Below are 23,369 nucleotides of genomic sequence, written 5' to 3' on the forward strand. Positions count from 1 at the left end.
CAAGCACTGTGCTGTGGCAGGGAGAGGAATATAATCCAGATTCCTTCTCAAGTGCTAACAAGCATATTCTTCTGGAAAGACAGCATGTCAAGAGCGAGGTCAAATTCAACTATGAAAGTAGCTGTAGTTGCATAACTGACAGCTGCTGGTGTGGTTTCACAAGAGAAAGGAAATTCTATCATTGGAATTGAGGCGGCACAGTGGTTAGCACTGCTGCCTCACAGTGCTAGGGACCCGGGTTTGATTCCCAGCATGGGTCACTGTCTGTGTGCAACTTGCACATTTTCCCCATGTCTGCGTGGGTTTCTTCCAGGTCCTCTGGTTTCCTCCCACAGTCTGAAAGATGTGCTGGTTAGGTGCGTTGACCTGAACAGGCACCAAAGTGTGGTGACTAGGGGAATTTCACAGTAATTTTATTGCAGTGTTAATGTAAGCCTTACTTATGACTAATAAACAAACTTTAATTTACCGCTGCTCCCACCCACCATGGAATCGGAGCGGGCAAGGGGTGGACAGTGAAAATGCTCGTTGATCTTGGGGAGGGAATTTCCCAGCATCAGGTTGAGCAAAGCCATAAAATCCCGTCGTATAAGTCACTGTGTTCCGCAAAGCTGAGGTGAAATGAATGGGAAAACAAAATATTGCAGCTGCTGCAACACAAAAACAGAGACTGCTGCATTCAGCAGATCAGGCAACAGGAACAGAATTTTCCACTTACCTTTCAGTATGTGGAATTTACTGGCGGTTATGAGTCTTACCCATCCTCTGAAGAGCCAATGAGCCCCACATCACAGTGTCATATGAGGGTACCTTTAAGAAAGTTTTTTTAAATCATGCAGCTTACAGCTTCAGTGATGTCATTGGGAGTGGAGCTAAGGCTGTGGCAGTCAGGTGATAGGATTTTTTTTTCCTTTGGGCTTGGAGTTTTGTTTTGGGCAGTGTGTGTTTTTGGAAGCAGTTTGGCAGCAAACCAGAAAACAATTTCTCTGTTTTTCTCTTAGTTTGGTTCTGCCGTAAAGAAGCTGTGTTTTGGGAAACAGATTCAACTACCTTCTTTTCTAAGTTTCTTCACAAGGGATTTTCAGCTTTCAACCAGGAGGCTGGATTCCTGTAACAGGTGGGCATTAATCTATGCTGTATTGTGTTCATTTGGAGTGCTTTGTGTAGTGGATGTTGGCTTTGGTTGGAGTGCATTTGAGATATTTCCTTAAGTGTTCTACATTATCGTGGTCGTTGTTTCTTGTTTGTAATTGTTAAAAGTTCTTGCTAGTTGTCTTACTATACATGTCAACAATATTCTTCATTAAACTTTGTTTTCAATAAAGGATCCCCATGAATGAGTTGAAAGACACCTGCAGTGAAACTGCTCATGCTCATCCCAGCCAAATTCAATGTAAAATGTTACGTCAGACAAACTTAATAGAACACCTTGAAGTATCCAACCTAACTTGTAATCACTTTTAGGGAAAGTCTGCCAAAGTGCCATGTAGGCACTTAACTGGAAAGCAGCCAACCTTCCCAAGGATCCTTCATCAATGGGGCAGTCATCTGGCCAACCAAGACCTACTGGTCAGAGAGCAGCAGCTCTACTTGAATGGTCGCACCATGATGAAGATGGTGGTGAGTGATGGCAGGAGGGTGGGGGTTGGCAGCAAGAGGTGGCTTCCAGGACTGCCCCACTTTTCCCAATACCAGGTCTGTCAGGCACTGTACCTCTGAATGAGGGTTTGTGCTTGTGCTCACTACGTGACAATGGTTATCCACTTAAGGGCTTTAATTGACAGTAGGGCTGAAAGGCTATCCATGGACCTTCCCTCCACAGACCTTTTCGGAGTGAACGCTGAGCTGGTGAGTTGTGACACCACTGTCCTCCAGTGACAAGCAGTCGAAGCATATTGTAAAGAATACATATGATGAGATGGCCCACACCCGTGTTGCCAATTGCACTGGAACCAAAGCACCAAAGAGTAGAATGCACTAACAGAGAAGAAACAAACCAGGTCTATTTGCCTTTATTCTCATGCTCAGATACAATTCCACAGGTGGCATAGGCTTTCCTCCCATCACTCATGCATCAGATTTTAAAATATGGCTATTAGATATCAATCAGGAGCAGAGGAATTTCCACCTCCTCCCAAACCAGGTGCAAAGCCAAATGCAGCGTCTCGACTTCTGGATGCACAGACTGGGGATGTTCCTAATTGATGTGGCTCAATACCACATGGGCAGGCCATTGGGGAACTTTACCAAAGGTTTCAAATCACCAAGGGGACGTATAGTCAATCTACATTCCATTAATACACATTGCATCTTTTTATCGTGGAGCAAAACTTAAAGGGGGAAAATGGTGTATAAAACAAGGACACTTAACAAAAGACGTTCCCTTAGTCTTAGTGCCTGTAATAGAATATTTACATTCTAATTTTAGGCTATTGATTTGTTCACACTAACATTCAGAATTGTTTCATGTTTTGTAAAAGGTGAATATTACTAAAAACATGTGGAATTTCTTTCTAAACATGGCGAATTCTCCTACTGGTGTGAACACTGCTGTCTCTACCCATGTGCTGACACAGTGAGCAATGGCAGACTATCCTAATTTGGAGGGCTTCAAAAGCCTCATCTTGTCCATACTCAGTGCCCTCATACAGAAGGGCTGGAATTTTCAGCCATGCTGGAAAATCCCATCCAAGGTCAACAGACCTTTGCATGATCTGATCCCCTGCCTGCTACGATTCCTGTGGCAGATGGGGTGAGAAAAATCCCCCCCAGCCTCTCTAGCAGTGAAGGAAATTCCACCGCCCAAATGTTACAGCAGAGGGTCTAATGTGTGAAAATAACTGATCTCTGGCACATTTTTCCACCTTGATTATGCAGAGATTACAGTCAAACATTTCACCTAAATTATTATACTTTTTTTGGATTAAAAGCAAGGTTTGGTTAACCCTGTTGTGTGATACATTAAAATTTTGGAAAAAGTTTGTTTGGAGACCAGTCCATTGGTGATACAAGGAGAGATTCCTGTGCCAAAGTGGAAGGAGATCGGCGCTCACACAATATAGTGAAATAAAGAATCTCAACAGGCAGAAGGAGCAGAGTGTTTGTCCTGATCTATTCTCAGCCCTTTGCTCAAAAGGAAGGCTTCCTGCTTTGGTTCACGTCCCAAGAAACTTTTCAGCATTTCGTCAGCATCCTGAGAACCACCTGGTTTGAGAATAAAGTTTCGGTAGTCCACACCAACCTAGATGTACAACAAGCACAAAAACGGGTAAGTCAAGGAGTTATTTTAAAAGAAGCAGATAGGTTCTACTTTCATTAATAGTTCATCACAAGCTTCTCCATTGGGAAAGTTTATAACTGGAGTGCAGAAAGAAAAACCAGGTCCTGGCTGTGATAGTATTGTCTTGGGGAATGTTAGCTTTCGAGTGTGAGGTGCAGTTAGCAAGTCCTATATTAAACTGCTGACCTGGGTTGCCAACAAACCACCCTGTAAATGGGGAACAGTTGCAGCAAACAAAATAGATGCTTTTCATGGGAAGCTAGAAAATCACAGGCAGGAGAAAGAAATGGAAGGACATGCCGAGATTTAAACGAAATGGAATGGGGGGAGATGGCGTGGAGTGAGTGTGTGTGTGTGTGCGCGCACGAACTTTTTTTTTTAAATGTTGGAAATAGGAATTCTCAAAATATTAAAAATTATGTTTTTATAAAAGGTGCCAAGATCATCCAGCTGGAGACAAGAGCTAACAAAAAAGTGAGTAGAAGCAGGCCACTCAATAAGTTCATGGTAGATCTTCTACATCGTATAACCTTTTGCACTATCCACATATCATTTAATATCCAAAAAATCTGTGCCTTTTAAAATTATTTTGGAATCGGACTGGAGTTATATTTCATACGATGCTAAACCCGATGTAACATAGCCTTCTGGAATGGGGAGGGGGAAGGCTCATATCACTTGGTTTTAATATGTTCAGACTGGGGGACTTGACAGAGTAACGTTGCCACTTCCATGCCAAAATGCACCAAACTGATTTGCACTGATACAAAAGTCTAATGTAACTGTGTTCATCAACTGCAACCAGGCTACAGATTAAGAACACAAATGGGGAAAGAAAACAGCAGTTTAAAAAAAATTGACAACGTTCAAAATTTACAAGCAAAGAATGAGAATAGAAGCTTTTAAAATTACAAAGGATTTTAGAAGATTCCAATTGGGGTGTCAGTAATAAGGGTCACTAATTTTTCTTTTAAATTCAGTCATGGGACATGGGTATCACTGGCTGACCATCCCTAGTTGTCCTGGGAGGGCAGTTGTGAATCAACCACATTGCTGTGGCTCTAGAGTCACACACAGGCCAGACCCGGTAAGAACAAAAGATTTCCTTCCCTAAAGAACTTTAGTGAACCAGATGTGTCTTTACAACAATCGACAATGATTTCATGGTCATCAGTAGATTCTTAATTCCAGATATTCTTTATTGAATTTAAATTCCACCATCTTATGCGGCGGGATTCAAACCTGGGTTCCCAGGACATCAGCTGAGTTTCTGGATTAATAATCTAGCGATACCGTCGCCTCCCCTAAATGAAAACTATCACAGGCTTGGGAGAGTGAGGGGAGAGTTAAGAAATATTTCTTTAGAGAGTTGTTGGAGCATGCTTTGTCAGAGATAATAGTTTCATTAGAAATCACAACAACCTTTTGGATAAATTGGAGAAGAATACAGGACTATGGGGAGATAGATGGTGCGGAGCTTGGTTTTGGATTGCTCTTGTAAAGGATCGGCACAAATACAAGGGTCGATTAGTTCTCTTCTGTGCTGTAAATCTGCCTACTCCCCATTCCTGAAAGTGCTCACTTGGAGACAATCTAACCTGTCCGAGCGGCCATGGCAAGGGAGGGAATATTTTAAAAGCGATAAAATTCAGCCAGGGTTTCTCATCACTATTTAGTAACACACCTTGTAAACAAAATGGTTACAGATTCCAATTGTGGTTATTTCAAAATCAGAACTTAGGAATAAAAATTGGTCAGTACCTTTGAGTTCATGATGCCCTCTTGTCGAAATCGGGTGTAGAACATGTCCATCGAATAGACCTCACTCCAGAGATAACCATAATACTGGGCATCATATCCCCCAGCCAGGTGTCCAAATGTGGCTGGCATATTAGTTCCTGAAAAATAAATACAAATTACATTATCCTCCCACTCCCTATTTATTTTTAAATGACTAAACCAGTGCCATTTATTTTGATTGCATTTTCGCAGTTAGATCCGGACAAGTTTGTGTCAGGTTAGTACCTTTGTGTTAGTGTTAGTTTGTACCTAAAGAGTACGTACAAAAACAGTAGGTACAAACATACATTGCTGCATGTGGTTAATTGTTTAGCTGGATCACAGAGACTACTCTTGTTTGTGGGGGTGGTGGGAGAAAGAGAAGGACGGGCAGAAAAACAACACAATAGCAGCTCACTTGATAACTGTGTTGACAAAGCCACAGCTTATACAATAGAGAGAGTTGGGAAAACTCAGGTGTGGAGATAGAAACACTTAACATCGAGTCCAGTATGACTTTTCCTTGGAACTGAGAAGAGCTAGGAAGGCAATGGGTTTTATGGTGTTGAAAATATCAAGTGGAGCAAAAGAGTTGGTCAGGGATAAGTTAGAGGGCAGGGTGATTAAATGACAAAGATATCATGTAACACAAGGCAAAGGAAGTGTATTGAGAGTATTAAAGACACAAAGTATTGAATTTTCCTGACCTCCCAATTGCTGACCTATTTTGCTCCCCTTTCTCAACAGCATAAAACCTGCCTACATCTTTTCAGTCTGAAGAATTGGACTCAAAACATCAACTCTGTTTCTCTTTCCACAGATATTCCCAGACCTGCTGAGTTTTTCTGGCACCTTTTTTTTTATTTCACATCTCCAGCATCCGCAGTATTTTACTTTCATCTGTACAATACAGAACAGGAGGATTTCAGGTTTAAACCCCAGTCTATGCTGAAGTAACGTATCTCAAGACAAAGTAGCAGTGAAGACACCAGGGGATGGCACAGTGGTTAGCACTGCTGCCTCTTAGTGCCAGGGACCTGGATTCCATTCTCAGCTTGGGTCACTGTCTGTGCAGTGTTTTGCACATTTTCCCAGTGTCTCAATGGGTTTCCTCCCACAGTCGAAAGACATGCTGGTTAGGTGCGTTGGCCATAATAAATTCTCCCTCCGTGTACCCGAACAGGTGCCAGAGTGTGGCAGCAAAAGGATTTTCATTGTAACTTCATTGCAGTGCTAATGTAATAAACAAACTTTACAATTGGTCTTAGTTCATCTGAACTGATGGCTATTTCATGTGGTGATATCTCCCTGTCCGCCCTTTGCTTCAACTCTGGAAAATAATTTTTCTTTTCAGTTACCTGGTGATGCTGGAACTCCCATTATCTCTTTACACAGCCTGGCATACTCTTCTTTAGCATCCACATCCGAGTTCGTACACATGTGCAGTGATTGATCAACTTTCGCCAAAACAATCTGTCGCAAATTAAAGAGACCTGTGGGATAAAGACAGAGAGAAAAATTGTATGTACATTTGCAGTGCATCAGTCAAAAACTGGTAGCTCTATGACCAGAATGTCCACAAAGATGAAAACGAAGTCGACTCTGATTTTAAAAAGTCTGTTTTATTCACTTCTTAAATTTGCTGCAAGGATACACAGATGTGAAAAACTGCACCAATATTTACCAGTGTTAGCTAGCCTGGATTTCAGGAGTTTTTCTAGCAGATCTTGTGGAATCGCGCTCCCATCCTTGTAATGCTTTGACATCCGGAGTAGAGGTTCCTTCTCCCAAACCCAGTTCTCCAACATCTGAGACGGAGCCTCCACAAAATCTCTCTCAACGTGTGTTCCGCTGAACATGGCAAACTCAGCCTGTGAAGAACAGGATCACTGCATCAACTCATTTCATGGAACACAGGATTCAGCTCAAACATACAGAGAATAATTGATCCTGCATTGCCCCTGACATTATCTAGACACTGAATTCAAACACAACAAAAGCACCCCCAACATGGTCAACTCTACAAAGTTCTCCTCAGCTTTCTAAGAATCATAGAATCCCTACAGTGCAGGAGGCTGCCATTCGGCCCATCAGGTCTGCACCGACCATAATCCCAACCAGACCCTATTTCCGTAATCCCACATATTTACCCTGCTACTCTCCCTGATACTAGGATCAATTTAGCAAGGCCAATCAACCCAAGTGTTTCAGATTCCAGCATCCACAGTATTTAATTTTTAACAATTGGCCTTCATTTGGTAAGTGAATGTGTAACCATTGGAGATCATATTCAAGCACAGCTGTACATTGCAAAGTCTAATAACCCACCAATAAATAATATCTGGCTCACATGATGAATGGCAACTTGGCTAAAGGATTGGAAGGCTGCAGCACAACAAGAAATGGTTGGGGGAAGGGGGACAATTGGGAGAAAACCGCAACAGGAGTTTCACACTATTGATACCAATACCAGCAATAATGGCAGTCATGAGGATAGGGAGTTCTTACTTGGGAGCAGATCTGATGCATCACGTGGCCAAACTCATGGAAGTAGGTCTCAACCTCATCATGTTGAAGTAGTGATGGAGCACTGGGCGTCGGTTTGGTGAAGTTTGCCACCATAGCAGCCACTGTGATCTGCCTTGTACCATCAGGTAGCAAACATCCTGGCTGAAGCCCAAAGCAAGCAGCATGTCCATACTTCCCCTCCCTGTAAAACAAGTATATCAACATCTCTGTGGTTAGTATTAGTAATTAAATAAATGTACTCAAGGCCTTAAATGCCTCAAGTAGTTTGTGAAAGTCACACTTCAATTTGGTTTTGTTCATAATAGGCGTGAATGGAATTCCACTCTTGGATTACATTGACTGTGTGTAAAATTTATATCGAGACTTAAGCATTACTGTCATATCAAGACTCCAGTCTTGTCTCTCCTCTAATTTTAGGCAGGATGCAAGAGAAAGTTCATCAACAAGTGTACCATTCCTATATTGCCATTCGGCAATGAATTCCTTCTTTTACCTTTATCTTCTTCCATTTTTTAATACTATTTGTCACCTTACTGTGTTGCAAGCTGAACTTGCACATCATTTCTTACTCTGGTTCATTTAAAACTTGAAACTGTTACAGTGTAGGAGGAGATCACTTGACCCACCAAGGTTGCAGCAGCCCAACAGCATTCTACCTAGCCCCATTTCTCTGCAATAGTACACATTCTCTCTTTTGAGCACTTCAATTGAATCTGCCTTCATAACTCTTTCCAGAAGTTTGTCCAAACTCCAATCACTCACTGGGTGAAATGAATGTTTGCTCACATTACTTTTATTTCTTATGCCAATTATTTTGAATGTAAATAATTGTTTAGTAGCACAGAACTTGAATATTGCTGAAAAAAAATGTGACAAACAGATAACTGCCAAGCATCGTTTGTAGTTTAAACCAGGCAGATTGACCCTGACTGATTCATTCCTCAGGGCAAGGCCTAGTCCAATGATAGGCTATCATTGATTTAAGTTTAGCTGAAACAGGCACTGTGTACATGTTCTTTCTGTCTGCAAGTAACAGGGCCTTTGATCTCACGAATAATTCTTATGAATCTCCTTTGCTCTCTCCAATGCTTTCACATGCTTCAAGTATGGCACTCAGGATCCATTGCAGGTGAGGCCTAACTCGTGTCTTATACAAGTTCAACATACCTCTGTATGTCCCTATTAATGAAGCCTAAGATACTATATGCTTTTATTAATTGTTCACTCAACATGTCCTCTCCTCTTCAGTAAATTACAAACATATAAACCAAAATGTTCTCGCACCTCCTTCAGAGTTTTGTCTTTTATTTTGTACTCTCTCTCCATATTCTTCCTGCCTAAATGAATCACCTCACACTTCATCTGCCACTCGTCTAACCAATTCACTAATACATGTCCATTTAAAGTTCAAGACGATTCTCATCGTGGTTGACAATGTTTCCAATCTTTGTTTCATCCCTAAATTATGCCCGGAACACACAAGACAAAACACTGATGCTCTTATCAACCTTCTGTTACCCCCCTCAAAAAATTCCAGCAAGTTAGTTAAGCATGATTTTCCTTTAATGAATCCATGCTGGGCTTTCCTGAAATGATCCTGCATTTGTCTAATTAACTATTAATTTTGTCCTGAGCTACAGTTTCCAAACGTTTCCCTACCATTGAGGGTTGATCTGCAGTTGCTGGCTTTATCCTTGCACCCTTTTGTGGACAAAGGTGTAAGATTCCCACTTTTCCAATCCTCTGGCACCATTTCTGTGTCTAACAGAGGCACTCACTTCCCTCAGTACCCGTGACATAACCTACACTTTTCAATCTTGTGATCTGATCTGAGAGCTCTTTTCCTGGTGTCTCACTCATATTCTATGGTCTTGACATTATGTACTGAGCAGTATAGCTTTCCTGTCTTCCTGAGCAGCACCCTGTACCATTTCTCAGATCAACTGGCAGTGGGGTGTAAAGTCCAGTCCTCGAGATTCAGTTTACATTTGAGAAAGCCCTGGACATTTTATCAAAAATAAATGTACGCGTCACTATAAAAGTCATTTGGCAAAAATACTTTCTCTCTCCTCTAACTATACAATTTAACAAGCCAGTGCCAACACACCCAGTTGCTTAATATTCTTAGATGTACCCATACAAATTTTGATCTTCATTTGTTGAGCTTTCTGTTTAGGGCCTATTATATTTGAAACCGCAATGCTGAATAAAACTGAAAAATATTTTGTTTTGAAAAAGCTATCTAATTACTTCATTTCATCTGTTCTTTTCCCATAGACCTACAAATTCCCACAGCAATTTTCCTGCTAGTTATTTGAAGCCAGCAGCCAAACTGTAGTACTGAAATGGCCATTTTTTAGTCCATAAACATAGAGGGAGTGCTGTCTGACTATTCCACAATGGGACCAAAGCTCAGTTCTATCCAGAGCTCACCCAGCATCGTGCTGAGAGAGGTGTCTTCATACAGACTCAACTTAAACAAGCTCTCTGTGTCAGTGTTCAGGTGGCTGTTAAGAGATCCCCTGGCATTACACACACGTTCTCCTGGCCGGTCTGCAATTCTGCTGTCGGATCCCAGTCAATTAACTGTCTTCAACCAAGACCATCCAAAAGAAAGACTAACTTGTCGTTCATCTAATTTGCTATTTGCAAGTTTAACTGATTAGCTTTGGTGGGAGAAACATAAACTGCCTCCAACCCCATCATTTACAATTTGAGATCAATACAAGTATATGATCTACAGCTAATGCCTCCCCTTTAAAATCTGTATTTCACTTGCAGAATAAATGAAACATTATTTCATTATTTTTTTTCACTGAAAAACTGAAATCATGAGGCAGGACACCCCAAGATTTAAAAGAGTGGGAAAGAAATGAGGCAAGCTCGGCTGCCAACCTTTAAATCATACAAGTGGGTAGGATTTAGGGGACTTTGTGCCATTCAGGTTCTGGGAAAGTTTTTTTAAAATTGTGAAGGGTTTAGTAAAAGAGAAAGGCTAATGACCAGAGGGCACAGATATAAGGGGAGCAACAGAGATGGCATGAGGAAAAGCTTTTTAATTCAATAAGTGGTTAAAATCTGGAATTCTGTTTGATGGTTACAGATTTAGTAGTAGTTTACAAAAGGCAACTGGATAGATACTTGAAAAAAAGAACATTTCAGACTTATGGGAAAGAATGGAGCTTTGGGACTAACTGAAGGTTAGGCAGACTTGATGGCTGAATGGCCTCTTTCAATAGTGTGCTACTTTGATTTTATAACCATGCACCAAATAGCTAATACTTTTGCTCACAAAACAGTGGGGCAGCACGATGGCACACTGGTTAGCACTGCTGCCTCACAGTGCCAGGAACCCAGATTCAATTCCGCCCTTGGGTCACTGTGTGTGGAATTTGCACATTCTCCCCGTGTCTGCATGGGTTTCCTCCAGGTGCTCTGATTTTCTCCTACAGTCCAAAGATGTGTGGGTTGGGTTTGGTTTGGTTGGTTGGCTGTGCTAAATTAACCCTAGTGTCAAGGAAATTAGTAGGGTAAATATGTGGGGTAACTGTGCTTGGGTGGAATTGTGATCAGTGCAGGCTCAATAGGTCAAATGGCCTCCTTCTGCACTATAAGGATTCTATGATTACACTTATTGTATGTGAACCACTTTTAGATGTTTCAGATGCCATAAAAATTATTTTGTTGACATCCATACAAGCAGAGTCCATTAAGTTACTGCATACTAATGAGAAACAGGAACCCCACTGATTTAATTTTTCTCTTCCTAGTTTAGAAGCATAGACTAATTGTGCTATCCCATCTAATAACAAGGTGACATCAGCAATCACCAAGGATGAAACACAGGATTTCCTAGTCCATACTAAGCCATTTCACAGTGGACAAGATATCTTAATATTAGAGGACCACCTTAACGAACCGTAACTTGATGCAAGGCTGCTTTTGAACAATTACATTCCCTTCTTAATAGATTAAGGAATCACCTTGGATATAAATCTAAATAGAATTGTCCCATCAACTCTCCAGTTGCCGTGTCTTTCACTGAATACAGTTTCACATCCTCATGCCATACAGGCACATTCTCAATGAGTTGAAAGGTCAATCCCAGCAATTCCTGGTAGATTCCCAGTAAGCCAGAGGTTACAATTTCCATCGGAAAATATTCCTTCAGCAGATTCTGATCCACGGAATACTTCAACTCCTCCACCTGGTTCATGTAGTATCGCAGATCCCAGGCGTTTATGACGTTATCAAAATCCAGCCCTCGCTTCTCACACTCTTCTTTCTTCAAATCTAAGATAATTGCCCTCTCCTCGTCACCAAGTGGTTTCAGCTTCCGTGCTAGTTCATCTGAAAATGAATTTGAAAGATTTAGAAGAACTGATACTGTTCCCAGCTGGATGTAGAACTTCTTTATGAGTCCCAAGTTTCATTTCCCCATTCACATTGAGCTGTGAGTGACTTGCTTGTGTCCATTGGTCAGGAATGTCAGTATGGAGACATGGTGGTTCAGAACATCCTCCCTTCTGATCCACAAAAACTAACAAATGCAATTAAACCAAACTAAGAATTTCACAACCACATTCTTTCAGAAGCAGCCTGCGCTGAGCAGATCTCTAAGAACTGCTGGACAAACTACTTATCCCAGATTTCAATGGACTAATCCCAACCAGAATGGCAGCAAGTAGGAATGGGTAGTAGGTGAATTCTTAGAATTTTGGAAGCATTATTATCCTACTTCTGAGTTGTTAAAATTATTTTCTCGCTCAAGCCAATCTGTATAACTGTCCAGATTGCAGGCAGACAATTCTGTTTTAGGAAACAATAGAATCTAACCTATTACTGACCTTATCTAACATATGCTTTACATATAATTCCAACCACTCAAGAGCCCCCAGCTTTTGCACCACAGCAGGATTTTTAAAACTATTTTCCACAACAGCAATCCATTGTTCCAGAGTGCCAATTTGTGGACGGTTCCATGTCACAGTACTGGACCCACTAAAAACGGAATCAGACTGTGAACGTTAATGTTACGAAGAACTATCAGAATACAGAGGCTTTCACCCCCACCAGACTGGGCTGGTATCAAATGTGGATTCTCAAGTTGAAAAGACACGATGGTAACTCACTTCATCCAGGGCAAATATATGGCTGTAAACTGACATTCATTACCCAGAAAGTTATTGACATTTTTGCTATTCTTAGCCATGTTCATTTCGAGTACGAAATCCGAGTGGGTCTTAAAATCCAGAAGACCTGACTTCTTCGTCCGAAGTTCCACTAGTTCTTTAAGGATTTTTGTGTTTTCCTAGATAAGCAAGAGAAAATTATTTCATTTCAACATTGTTTCCAACACTCAGCAATATTTCTTAAGTATAATCACATTTTGCTGAACTGTGCACCAATCCTCAATGCAATAATAGAGATGCAGGCAGTCCTTGGACTTGAAACATAACTGATTCAAGAAAACCACATTCTAAGTCAAAACGGCACAAGTCGGAACAAACTTTCCCCATAGGAACAATGGTATAAATGGAGAATTGGTTCCTGAACCAAGATTGGAAATCGTTCACGGGATGCCTGGCTCTGTAAAATGCTTATTTTCCAGACGTCGCTGGATTCCGGGGAAGTGCCGGAAGATTGGAAAACGGCTAATGTTACGCCGTTGTTTAAGAAGGGTGCCAGGCAAAAGGCGGGGAATTATAGGCCGGTTAGTTTAACGTCTGTGGTAGGTAAAATGTTAGAATCCGTCATTAAGGAGGAAATTGCGAGGCATCTCGAAGGCAATTGCTTGATAGAGCGGACGCAGCACGGTTTCATTAAAGGGAAGTCGTGTCTGACAAATTTACTGGAGTTCTATGAGGATGTGTCTAGGGCGGTGGATAGAGGAGAGCCGGTGGATGTGGTCTTTCTGGATTTTCAGAAGGTGTTTGACAAAGTACCTCACAAGAGGTTATTGCAGAAGGTCGAGGGACATGGAGTTGGGGGTAGGGTGTTAGCGTGGATAGAGGATTGGTTGTCAAATAGGAGGCAGAGAGTGGGGGTCAACGGGTGCTATTCGGATTGGCGGATGGTGACTAGTGGAGTGCCCCAGGGGTCGGTGCTGGGGCCTCAGCTATTTACCATTTATATAGATGATCTGGAGGAGGGAACCGAGTGTAGGGTGTCGAAATTTGCTGAGACACCAAGATTGGGGGAACGGCAAATTGTGCGGAGGGTGTGGAGAGTCTGCAGAAGGATCTAGATAGGCTGGGCGAATGGGCCAGGAAATGGCAAATGGAATTTAATGTTGGCAAGTGTGAGGTGGTGCACTTTGGTAGGAATAATGGTAGGAAGGTCTATTACTTACGTGGCGAAAAACTGCAGCAGGCGACGGTGCAGAGGGACCTCGGGGTCCTTGTGCATGAGTCGCAAAAACCCAGCTTGCAGGTGCAGCAGGTGGTCAGGAAGGCAAATGGGATGCTGGCCTTCATAGCGAGGGGGATTGAATATAAAAGTAGGGAGGTCTTGCTGCAGCTGTATAGGGCATTGGTGAGGCTGCAGCTGGAGTACTGTGTGCAGTTTTGGGCGCCGCACCTGCACAAAGATATTTTGGCCTTGGAGGGAGTGCAGAGGAGGTTTACTAGGCTGATACTGGAGTTGAGGGGGTTGAGCTATGAGGAGAGGCTGAATAAACTAGGCTTGTACTCGTTGGAGTTTAGAAGAATGAGGGGAGATCTCATTGAGACGTATAAGATGACGAATGGGATGGATAGGATAGAGGTGGAGAGACTCTTCCCGCTCAAAAAAGACAGTAGGACTAGGGGGCACAGCCTCAAGATAAAGGGGGGGCAGTTTAGAACGGAGTTGAGGAGGAACTTCTTCACTCAAAGGGTGGTGAATCTCTGGAATTCTCTGCCCGTTGAAGTGGTGGAGGCTGCCTCGCTAAATATTTTTAAGACGCGGGTTGATGGGTTTTTGATAAGAGAGGGGATTAAGGCTTATGGGGAGAGGGCAGGAATGTGGAACTGAGCCACGACAGATCAGCCATGATCTTATTGAATGGCAGGGCAGGCTCGAAGGGCTAGATGGCCTACTCCTGCTCCTATTTCTTATGTTCTTATGTTCTCTCAACTTTAAAGTTGCTGAGGGAACCGGTGATGTCTGCACACCTTAGCACAAGTTCCTCAGTTAGTTTTTGGTATAATGAGGCCATTCAATCAATTTCCTGTTTAACTCTGAACATGTCCTGAAAACAACCCAAAAGTATAAATGCATTAAAAATTGTGGCGGTTGCAACAATTCTTTTTTAAAAACAGAATAAAACAGTTGTTTCAAACTCAATAAAGATTATTCAACATCAATGTGCATGTATGAGCATGCTGGCATGTCATTGTTAAGTTAAAATCAACTTTACAAAGCTGAAATGGGGCGTCAATTTATAAACATTGTAAGTGTGGCTGTCATAACTTAAACATTGTGAAGTCAAAGGACTGCCCGAACTTGTACACTCGGTGTCCTACTTCATACATTGGAAATATCCACTGAGCTTCTGCAAGGAATAGCTGCATCAGATACTGTGGTACTGAATCATACAGACCGTTAAAATCCCACACTTGATTCCCCCCATTTGAACCAATCTAGCTGATCTCAGCTGGGATGGTGGACATCTACAGATTTGAGGGGGGGGGGGGGGGTGAGGTGTCAATACAATTCACCTCTCTTCTCTGAAAAAGTGGAAGATAAAACAGAAATCAGCCCAGTTTCCTGCTGCTGATCACTAAACAGCAACTCCTGCTAAGGATCAGGCTTGGCAGCAATATACACGCTTAGGTTATATTCTCAGCTGATGAGGAGGTTAAGACATGATCTTAACCAATTAGTATCATGCAGGAAATAAGAATGTGTGAATTGGAAAATACTAAAACATTAAAGGTTCTTATTTTTACTTGGCAGAAGAGATAAGGATTAAAAGATATTAATAATAAATTCAACTAAAACTTCTGTACTCAGACCAATGAACATATGAAACTCACTACATTACAGAGTAGTGAGGGAAATAGTGTAGCCTCATTTAAGATGGAGCTGAATAAGAAAGGATCAGAAATATGTTCTGATGAAGTGAAACGAAGTAGATAGTGTGAGAGGATGTGCATGTGGATCATAAATCCTGGCATAGACCAACTGGGTTCACGGGCAAGTTTTTGTACTGTAAATGCTATGCAAAAGATAAGAGACTGTTTTGACTCACCTCCATGCAGCGTGAGTTAAATGCATGCTCCATCCTTTTCCTGGTTTCTGGGACATAACATTTCTTCATTAAAGGAAAGTAGTGGGGATACTTCAGAGTTACCTTCAGCTTCCCATCATCACTTTTTTCCAGGCTATCAATAAAATCATCAGGAAGACCACCTAGTTGCAAAATGTCAATATGATCAACATCACAACAAAAAATTATTTAGATAGAACAAAACTATTCATATCGCTGTCACCAATTACAGATTGAAATGAGGAATTGAGGCATCTCTCTTCTGGCTAAATTTGTAAATGCAACTTGTAATTTAGTCAGAGTGTGATGATCCATGCTTTTCAGAAATGTATTTATATCATGTTCCTTGAGAGAGATGTGTTTAAAATTCAACTCTGTTTACATGGTGCTGATTTGTCTGCATCAGGCAACTCCATGCTGAAATGTTGCAGAAGAATTGGTTTTAGATATAATGGGGTGTTTGTTTTAATCTGAGTTAATGCATTTTTGGTTCTTCCCTCTGGGGTTTGAGAGTAGGGTTTTGATTAGGTTGATTGACAGAGGAAGAGTTGTGTAAGGAGGGGGAGCTAGGTTTACAGGGAAAAGCAGGCACTTTCTGCTTGGTACGGAAAAAAGCAAGAGATGTCTCTCTTTGGAGGCTGCTGATTTGGAACAGTCAGAAGACAGTTGTCACTGTCGTGCTCTCCAGAGGTGTTCAAAGACTTTAGTACTGTTAACAAGGGCAAACACGCAAGTCTGATGTTTGCTAGCTTATTTTGAAGCCTACAAGAGTTAAATTGCTTAAATTGGACCTAACAGAGGTTGGGTAGCTGTTAAGAATTGTATCTTGTCATGTTTGACTATTTCAATTGGTAAAAGTTAAGCTAATTCATTTGTTACAGTTAAACCATATTGTTAAATAAAGTTAGTTTTGAAAAAAAGCTCCACAGTTTGTCATAGAATCGAGCCTGGAATGAAACATCCCTCTCTTCATAATAATGCTAAAATAGAATTATTGAAGTGAGGTATCAGAGTGTTTCCAGAACCCAAAGAACCATCATGTCAATAGAATCCTATTCTTTCAAGCCTGAAGGTGAAAACTGGCAAAATAAAGAAACGGGATGATGAGTGGTTTGGAATTAGAAGCTGACATGCAGAGTCAAGGATCTCTTACAGTCACCATTTCAGCAAAGCCAGAATGCGTGTGTGCAACCATTCCTGACAGCTTGCCAGTCGGCATCAGGAGTTAATGTTTTGGCAACGTTTAATGCCGAGTTATGAATTTTTCCTCTGTTGATTTCAGTTACGAATAGCACCTAACGGTATTCTAGACTGTCACTGTGAACCTAGTTATATCTGCAGAGAGAATGCCGATTTGTTCACTGCAAAGATATAATTAGCAATAAAGGAAGACCTTCTATTTATGGACTGCCGTTCATACCATCAGGAAGTCCCAAACCACATCACAGTCAAAGTACTTTTGATGGTTGAGAGATAACAGTTGGCAAGGGTACCAAAAGAACTTTCTTGCTCTTTTGAATAATGCCATGGGCTCTTTTATAGCCACGTGAGAGGGAAGGCAGAACCTCAGTTTAAAAGCTCATCCAAAAGATAACACTTTAGATTATGCCGTCCAGTTTCTGGAGTGGAACTCAAACCCACAATATTCTGTTTCAGCAGCATGTGTGCGAGCACTGAATCACGACAGACAGCCTGCAATACTTTCACTAATGATAGCATGCTTAGGAGCAACTCCAGGTGATGAATCAAGAGCATTATACAAGAAGCACGTTAGCCATGATCTCATATTTTGCCAAAAGGGAAGAAACATTCAGCAAGGAGAAACTACAGGTTCAGAAAATTACTCAACTTGTTTTTCAATTTGGCAACACTGAGCATGTGGGATTGATTTTAGTCCAATGCCTCTTTATGAATATTTGCCAGGCAATTTCTGTCATCATCTTTCCAGAGAACAGGACAATTGCCAAGACTAATCGTAAATGAATCACCTGGTGTCATTTCATCTAAGATTAGTCGGCTAAAATGACCAATTTAAACTTTATGGTGACAGGCTGTAACTTGCAGCCAAATACCCAAATTCAAAGACAATAACTGTGTCTTAAAAAGCTACTTAGCTGCACAAACAGACAATGTTTCATTCTAATTTACAGGGCCAAATTCCATAGCACTTTTCACCCAAAAATGAACATCTCTTACCCAATTCATCCCGTGTAAACTCCAGAAACGTAGTATTCTCATTCAGGTTCTTGCTGAAGTCTATACATAAAGTGCTGATTCTCTTCTTGATGGCTTTGATTTCCTAAAGCACAGAATAAACGAGTGGTGAATCCTTTTACCACAAGCTTATAGTTTATCTCCATTTGTGGTGGAGAAAGTGCAGGGGGGTATTATGCACTTCTAGAATAAGGAGTTTAGATACAGAATTAAATACCACTGAGAGGTCTAAGGCATCTTTACTGAACCTCTATTCGTTACATGAACCTAAAAGGCCCAAGTTCCATCAAAGGCCTAGTGGAAATGATGGAGATATAATTCAGAAGTTCCCAGATTGCATCTCTGTTCCATATTCAGTCAAATGGTCTCAGTTGGCACCTGAAATCACATTGCTGTAAGGAACTATGATTTATTTTATGCAAGAGGTCTGTTTATTGGAGTTGTAGAGGTTCTTCTCAAATGAACTCCTGATATAGAATTTGATTTATTGTCACGTGTATTGGCATACAACGAAATATATTGTTTCCTGCGCATTATATAGACAAAATAACTTGTTTATAGAGTACATAAGGGAGAAGGAAAGGGTGCAGAATGTGGTGTTACTATCATAGGACTTAATACAAGATAGGTCTGTTCAAAAATCTGATGGCAGCAGGGAAGAAGCTGTTCTTGAGTCGGTTGGTATGTGATCTCAGAATTTTCTATTTTTTTCCCGATGGAAAAAGGTGGAAGAGAGAATGTCCAGGATGCACACGCTCCTTGATTATGCTGGCTGCTTTTCCAAGGCAGCAGGAAGTGTAGACTGAGTCAATGGATGGGAAACTGGTTCGTGTGATGGATCAGGCTACATCCACAATCCTTTGTAGCTTCTTGCAGTCTTGGTCAGAGCAGGAGCCATACCAAGCGGTGATACGTTTATTTGCTGTTTGCTAAGTAGATAAACAGAGTTTTATTTGCTTTAAAAAGATCCACTATCTGACTTTGGCACACAGTCCCAAGTCATGCATTGGGACAGTTGGGTCAATAGAAATTTCAGTACAACTAACTTCGGCACTCAAGGAACGGGGAGATGGACAAAGAGTCCAGACATGGCATGAGAGGGAGAGATCAGGACTTGAAAGTTGGCCTATGGGGGTTGGGACTGGTGTGGGTTAAATGTTCTCCTGCAACTCCTAGTCCATGAAGAGTACTTCAAAAAAAACACTTGCTGTTAGAGCCGACTGCTCCTGTATCCACTTTGCTGTCACATTTTCTGGGTCTTAAGGAACCTGGTTGACAACTGTCAAGTTTAAAATCAAGCTGCCAGTTACATTGGTTTAACAATAAGTGCGGGTGCCTTGCTCCAAGCCACATATACACACCATGATATTCACTGCAACAAAATTTGGTAGATTACAAGTTTAGACTGTTGACACATTCTCATATTTTTAATGTTTTAACCCCTACAACCTGACAGTTAGTATAATAATGAACCCTCAGTGCATTTTCACCACTTTGTTGGTACCCACTTACAAATGCCATTTTTACTGCTACTTACATCTTGCTTTTCTTTACACAGGTGGAGTCCATTTCTCTTTCCCAGTTTCAGTAGCCTTTCCATGTAGCGTTTAACCTCTGGCCGTAGGTCTTCGGCCTGACTCTTACCCTGAAAGAGCAAATTCCAGAGTGACTGCACAGCAGCAAGAAAATCTCAAATATATTTCTTTTCCTGATCATTCAAGTGGACAAAAGATCTGGGTGTATGTAAAAATAATTTTCCAGGCAAACAGGATTTAAATTTCCTACTCTGATTTGTCAGTCAGCACAGTTAGAGCATCTCACTTCAAAATATGGCCTTTCTGGAGTGGGGCAGCACAATGACATAGTGATTAGCACTGCTGCCTCACTGCGCTGGGACCCAGGTTCGATTTCCGGCTTGGGTCACTGTCAGTATGGAGTTTGCAAGTTCTCCCCATGTCTGTTTGGGTTTCCTGCCACAGTCTGAAAGACATGCTGGTTAGGTGCATTGACCTGAACAGGAGCTGTAGTGTGGCAACTAGGGGAATTTCATAGTAACTTAACTGCAGTGTTAATGAAAGCCTTACTTGTGACAAATAAACTTTTTATTTTAAACTTTTTACATCACAATGTCTGCAAATCTTTTGCATCAGTAATTACCAATGGTCGCATTAATCACGTTGTCAAATTATACACATCTTTTGACAGGATGGGCAATAAATGCTGGCCAGCCAGCAATGCCCGTGTCCCACCAATGAATAAAAAAATGTAAAGGATAGAAGGTATTTATGCCAGTGGAACAAAATAAGATGAATGACTAGTTAATGCGTTTTTGTTTTATTACTTGATGAAGAGATGATTGTCAATGAATCACGGGAACTTTTTTTCTTCAAACAGGGCCTTAAATATTCAACTCAACATCCGCAGAGGGCCTCAATTTGACATCTCATCTAAAGAATGACACATCCAACAGTGCAGCAATTCCCTCAGTACAGCATTTGAATGCCAGCCTAGTTCAAGTCCAGGTGAATCCCAGAGCCTTTTAATGTAGAAGCACAAAATGTGCTACCAACTTAGGCAAGCCAATGCTTTCAAACTGTTACCCATTTGTCGGATTGCAGCAAGTCAGCTTGCTTGAAGAGTACAATGAATGCAACAGGATAATTAGAAATAGATCGATATGATCTCAGAAACATGACTAATTATGGCTTCTGATATTGGAACAATTTAACCCCAACTCGTCAATAACTATATTCACGATTTCAGCTTCTCCCCCAAAATATGTCTGACCCTTTTGTTGCGCTATACTGAGGCGGAGGTTTCACAGCTGTCAATGATTGAATTCATTCATGGGATAGAGGGAATTGCTGGCAAGACCATCATTTTTGACCTATTCCTAATTACCCTTCTCAACGCCCTTTGAAACGGACTCAAATAAGTCAACCACATTCCAATGGGTTTAAGAGTCACAGATAGGCCAGACAAAGTATGGATTGTAGATGTCCTTCCTATAACACATTAGTGAAGCAGATGTGACAAATCCAATACTTCCTTGATCACCATCAATGATATTGACTTTTTATTCCAGACTTAATTGTTAGTTAATTCACTGAATATAGATTTCCCAGCTGCTGAGGTGGAAGTTGAACTTGTGTCTAGAGACTATCAGTCCAGTAGAATAACCACTCTGGTACTATACCCTCATTCTCCAAGTGAATGGTGAATATTGGTGAGCTATTCAATCACAACACATTTGACCCCAAGGTTAAGTATTTGGTAGTAGGAATCACCAGGAGCAAGCACTTTGATTTTCTTTTCTTCACCTTAGCCTGAGAAGCTGAAGTCAATCATACTAGTGCAACTGCTAGGAGTGGTCTGCTGACAGTTTTCAAATTCATATTCTAAAATGTCAGAAGGATTTCAGCAAGATTAAAGTGGCCTTGAAGATGTTGCCATTTGCCTCACAAGCTTCTCTCTTCTTTGTTCAGCTAGTATCAATTCTCACCTGAAGAGCGACAATCCTCTTGTAAACGTCTTCTCTCATACTCATCTCCACATCAAACTCTGAAAGTTGTTTGTCTGCCTCAGTACTCGCAGTCCGAACTTCTTTACAAGGAGAGACATGCTGGGGGAAATCTAGAATATTCCGTTGCACTGAAATATCAAACAACAGAGACTTAGTCTGAAGCAATGTTTTTAGCAGATCAATGTACGGACAGGTCTAATCTAAAAATGATGGTACCACATAGAATCCCAACAGTACAGGAGGCCACCTGGCCCACCTAGCCTGCACTGACAACAATCCCACCCATGTCCTATTGTAACACCACATATTTATCCTACTAATCTCCCTGATATTAAGGGGCAATTGACCATGGCTAATCAACCTAATCCACACATCTTTAGATTGAGGAGGAAACTGGAGCACTCAGAGGTAACCCATGCAGACCCAGGGAGGCCATGCAAACTCCACACAGTCTCCCAAGGCCAAGGAACCTGGGTCCCTGGCGCTGAGACAGCTGGTGCTAACACATCAAGAAGGGCTCTCTACTTTTCCCCTCTTCTGTATTTCAAAATTTTTACTTCTCATTTTAAAGTTATTGATTCATACTGCAGTAAAAGATTGCCGATTTGCATCACTACCCAACATAGCTTATCTGTTGCTGAAAACCTTATCTGTGCCACTGCCGCCCCTAGAACTGATGATTCTTTCCTGTAAGGTTCCCACATTCTATCCTCTGCAAACTTAAGGTCAATCAAATTTCTGCTGAATCCTAAATCACACCAAGTCTTTCTTACTCATCGTCATGTTTGCTGATTTACGTCAATCCCCAGCAACACCTCTTCAGATTTTTATCCTCATTTCTAAATCGCTCCATAGCCCTGCCCCTCCTATTTCCTCTATCCCGATAGCCATTTTGGATCTCTGATTTTCCAAATCTGGTCGCTTGAGCATTCCTGATTTCAATCATTTCACCACTGGCAGATGTGCCTTCAATTATCTATGCCCCAAACTCTGCAATTCCTCCTCTATATCTCTTTGCCTCTCTTTCTTCCTTTAAGGCGCACCTTAAAAGCTACTACTTTGACCACAATTTTGCTTATTTGACTAAGCATCTTCTGATGCGGCCCATTGTCCCACAGTACTCCTACAAAAAACTTGGGTGATTTTGTTATGTTAAAGATATTGTACAAATAGAAGTTTTGTTGTAAAGATCCATGGGTTTTTTATTTTATGTTCTTCTGGCTCTGTAAAAGGCATCACAATGTAACCCAATCTCACTGTCAGTTAACATTCACATATGGACATTTTCCAACATGCCTTACTGGGTTACAGCTGGAGCAGCCTTTCTTACAAAGGAAATAATCAATGATCTTTTTTAAAGATAAAACACTGAAAATAATTTTATATTACTGGAATTAGTATTTCAATTTATGACGCACTTAAATTCCAAAAAAAAGCAACTATACGGATCTCTTCCATGAATGTGTACAATGTATTTAGTTGACTAGACAGTTTATAATTTTAGTGTGACCTCTAGGTTCTACTGTACCATTGTGGAAACTGACATTATCTCAGAATTATTAGTTCAACAAAGCCATGGAGAGAGTAAGGTAAAACCTCCAGTCAGCAGCTATTCCCTCACAAAACTGCTGAATGTTTGGACTATTGCTTACATCTGCTTACAAAGGCTTTTCCACAATACATAGTGCTCTGACCAGTATTTTCTAGATACAACGTTAGTCAGTTTGAAGGGGCCACCAGAGAAATTTCTTTATGCTTCATTGTCAGTTCAGACAAAGTGTGGCAATTTCCTC

At 41.2% G+C, this 23,369-nt stretch overlaps 1 protein-coding gene across 1 annotated transcript in view; it reads right to left on the reverse strand.

Annotated features, from left to right (window-relative positions):
- Positions 1-1,984: 1,984 nt before the first annotated feature.
- Positions 1,985-23,369, reverse strand: part of LOC145358638 (thimet oligopeptidase-like) — a 29,260-nt gene continuing 7,875 nt past the window's right edge. The window contains exons 2-12 of the mRNA XM_080212857.1: positions 21,556-21,704; positions 19,591-19,698; positions 18,036-18,138; positions 15,822-15,982; positions 12,764-12,899; positions 11,572-11,938; positions 7,568-7,769; positions 6,744-6,930; positions 6,418-6,552; positions 5,042-5,178; positions 1,985-3,241 (exon numbers count right to left, since the gene is read on the reverse strand). Of these exons, the coding sequence (XP_080068983.1) occupies positions 3,077-3,241; positions 5,042-5,178; positions 6,418-6,552; positions 6,744-6,930; positions 7,568-7,769; positions 11,572-11,938; positions 12,764-12,899; positions 15,822-15,982; positions 18,036-18,138; positions 19,591-19,698; positions 21,556-21,704 (1,850 nt within the window). The 3' untranslated portion in view covers positions 1,985-3,076. The remainder of the gene's footprint in view (positions 3,242-5,041; positions 5,179-6,417; positions 6,553-6,743; positions 6,931-7,567; positions 7,770-11,571; positions 11,939-12,763; positions 12,900-15,821; positions 15,983-18,035; positions 18,139-19,590; positions 19,699-21,555; positions 21,705-23,369) is intronic.

This window comes from Carcharhinus amblyrhynchos, chromosome 26 (genome assembly GCF_965287045.1).
Source record: "Carcharhinus amblyrhynchos chromosome 26, sCarAmb.v2.hapA, whole genome shotgun sequence".
Taxonomy (NCBI): Eukaryota; Metazoa; Chordata; class Chondrichthyes; order Carcharhiniformes; family Carcharhinidae; genus Carcharhinus; species Carcharhinus amblyrhynchos.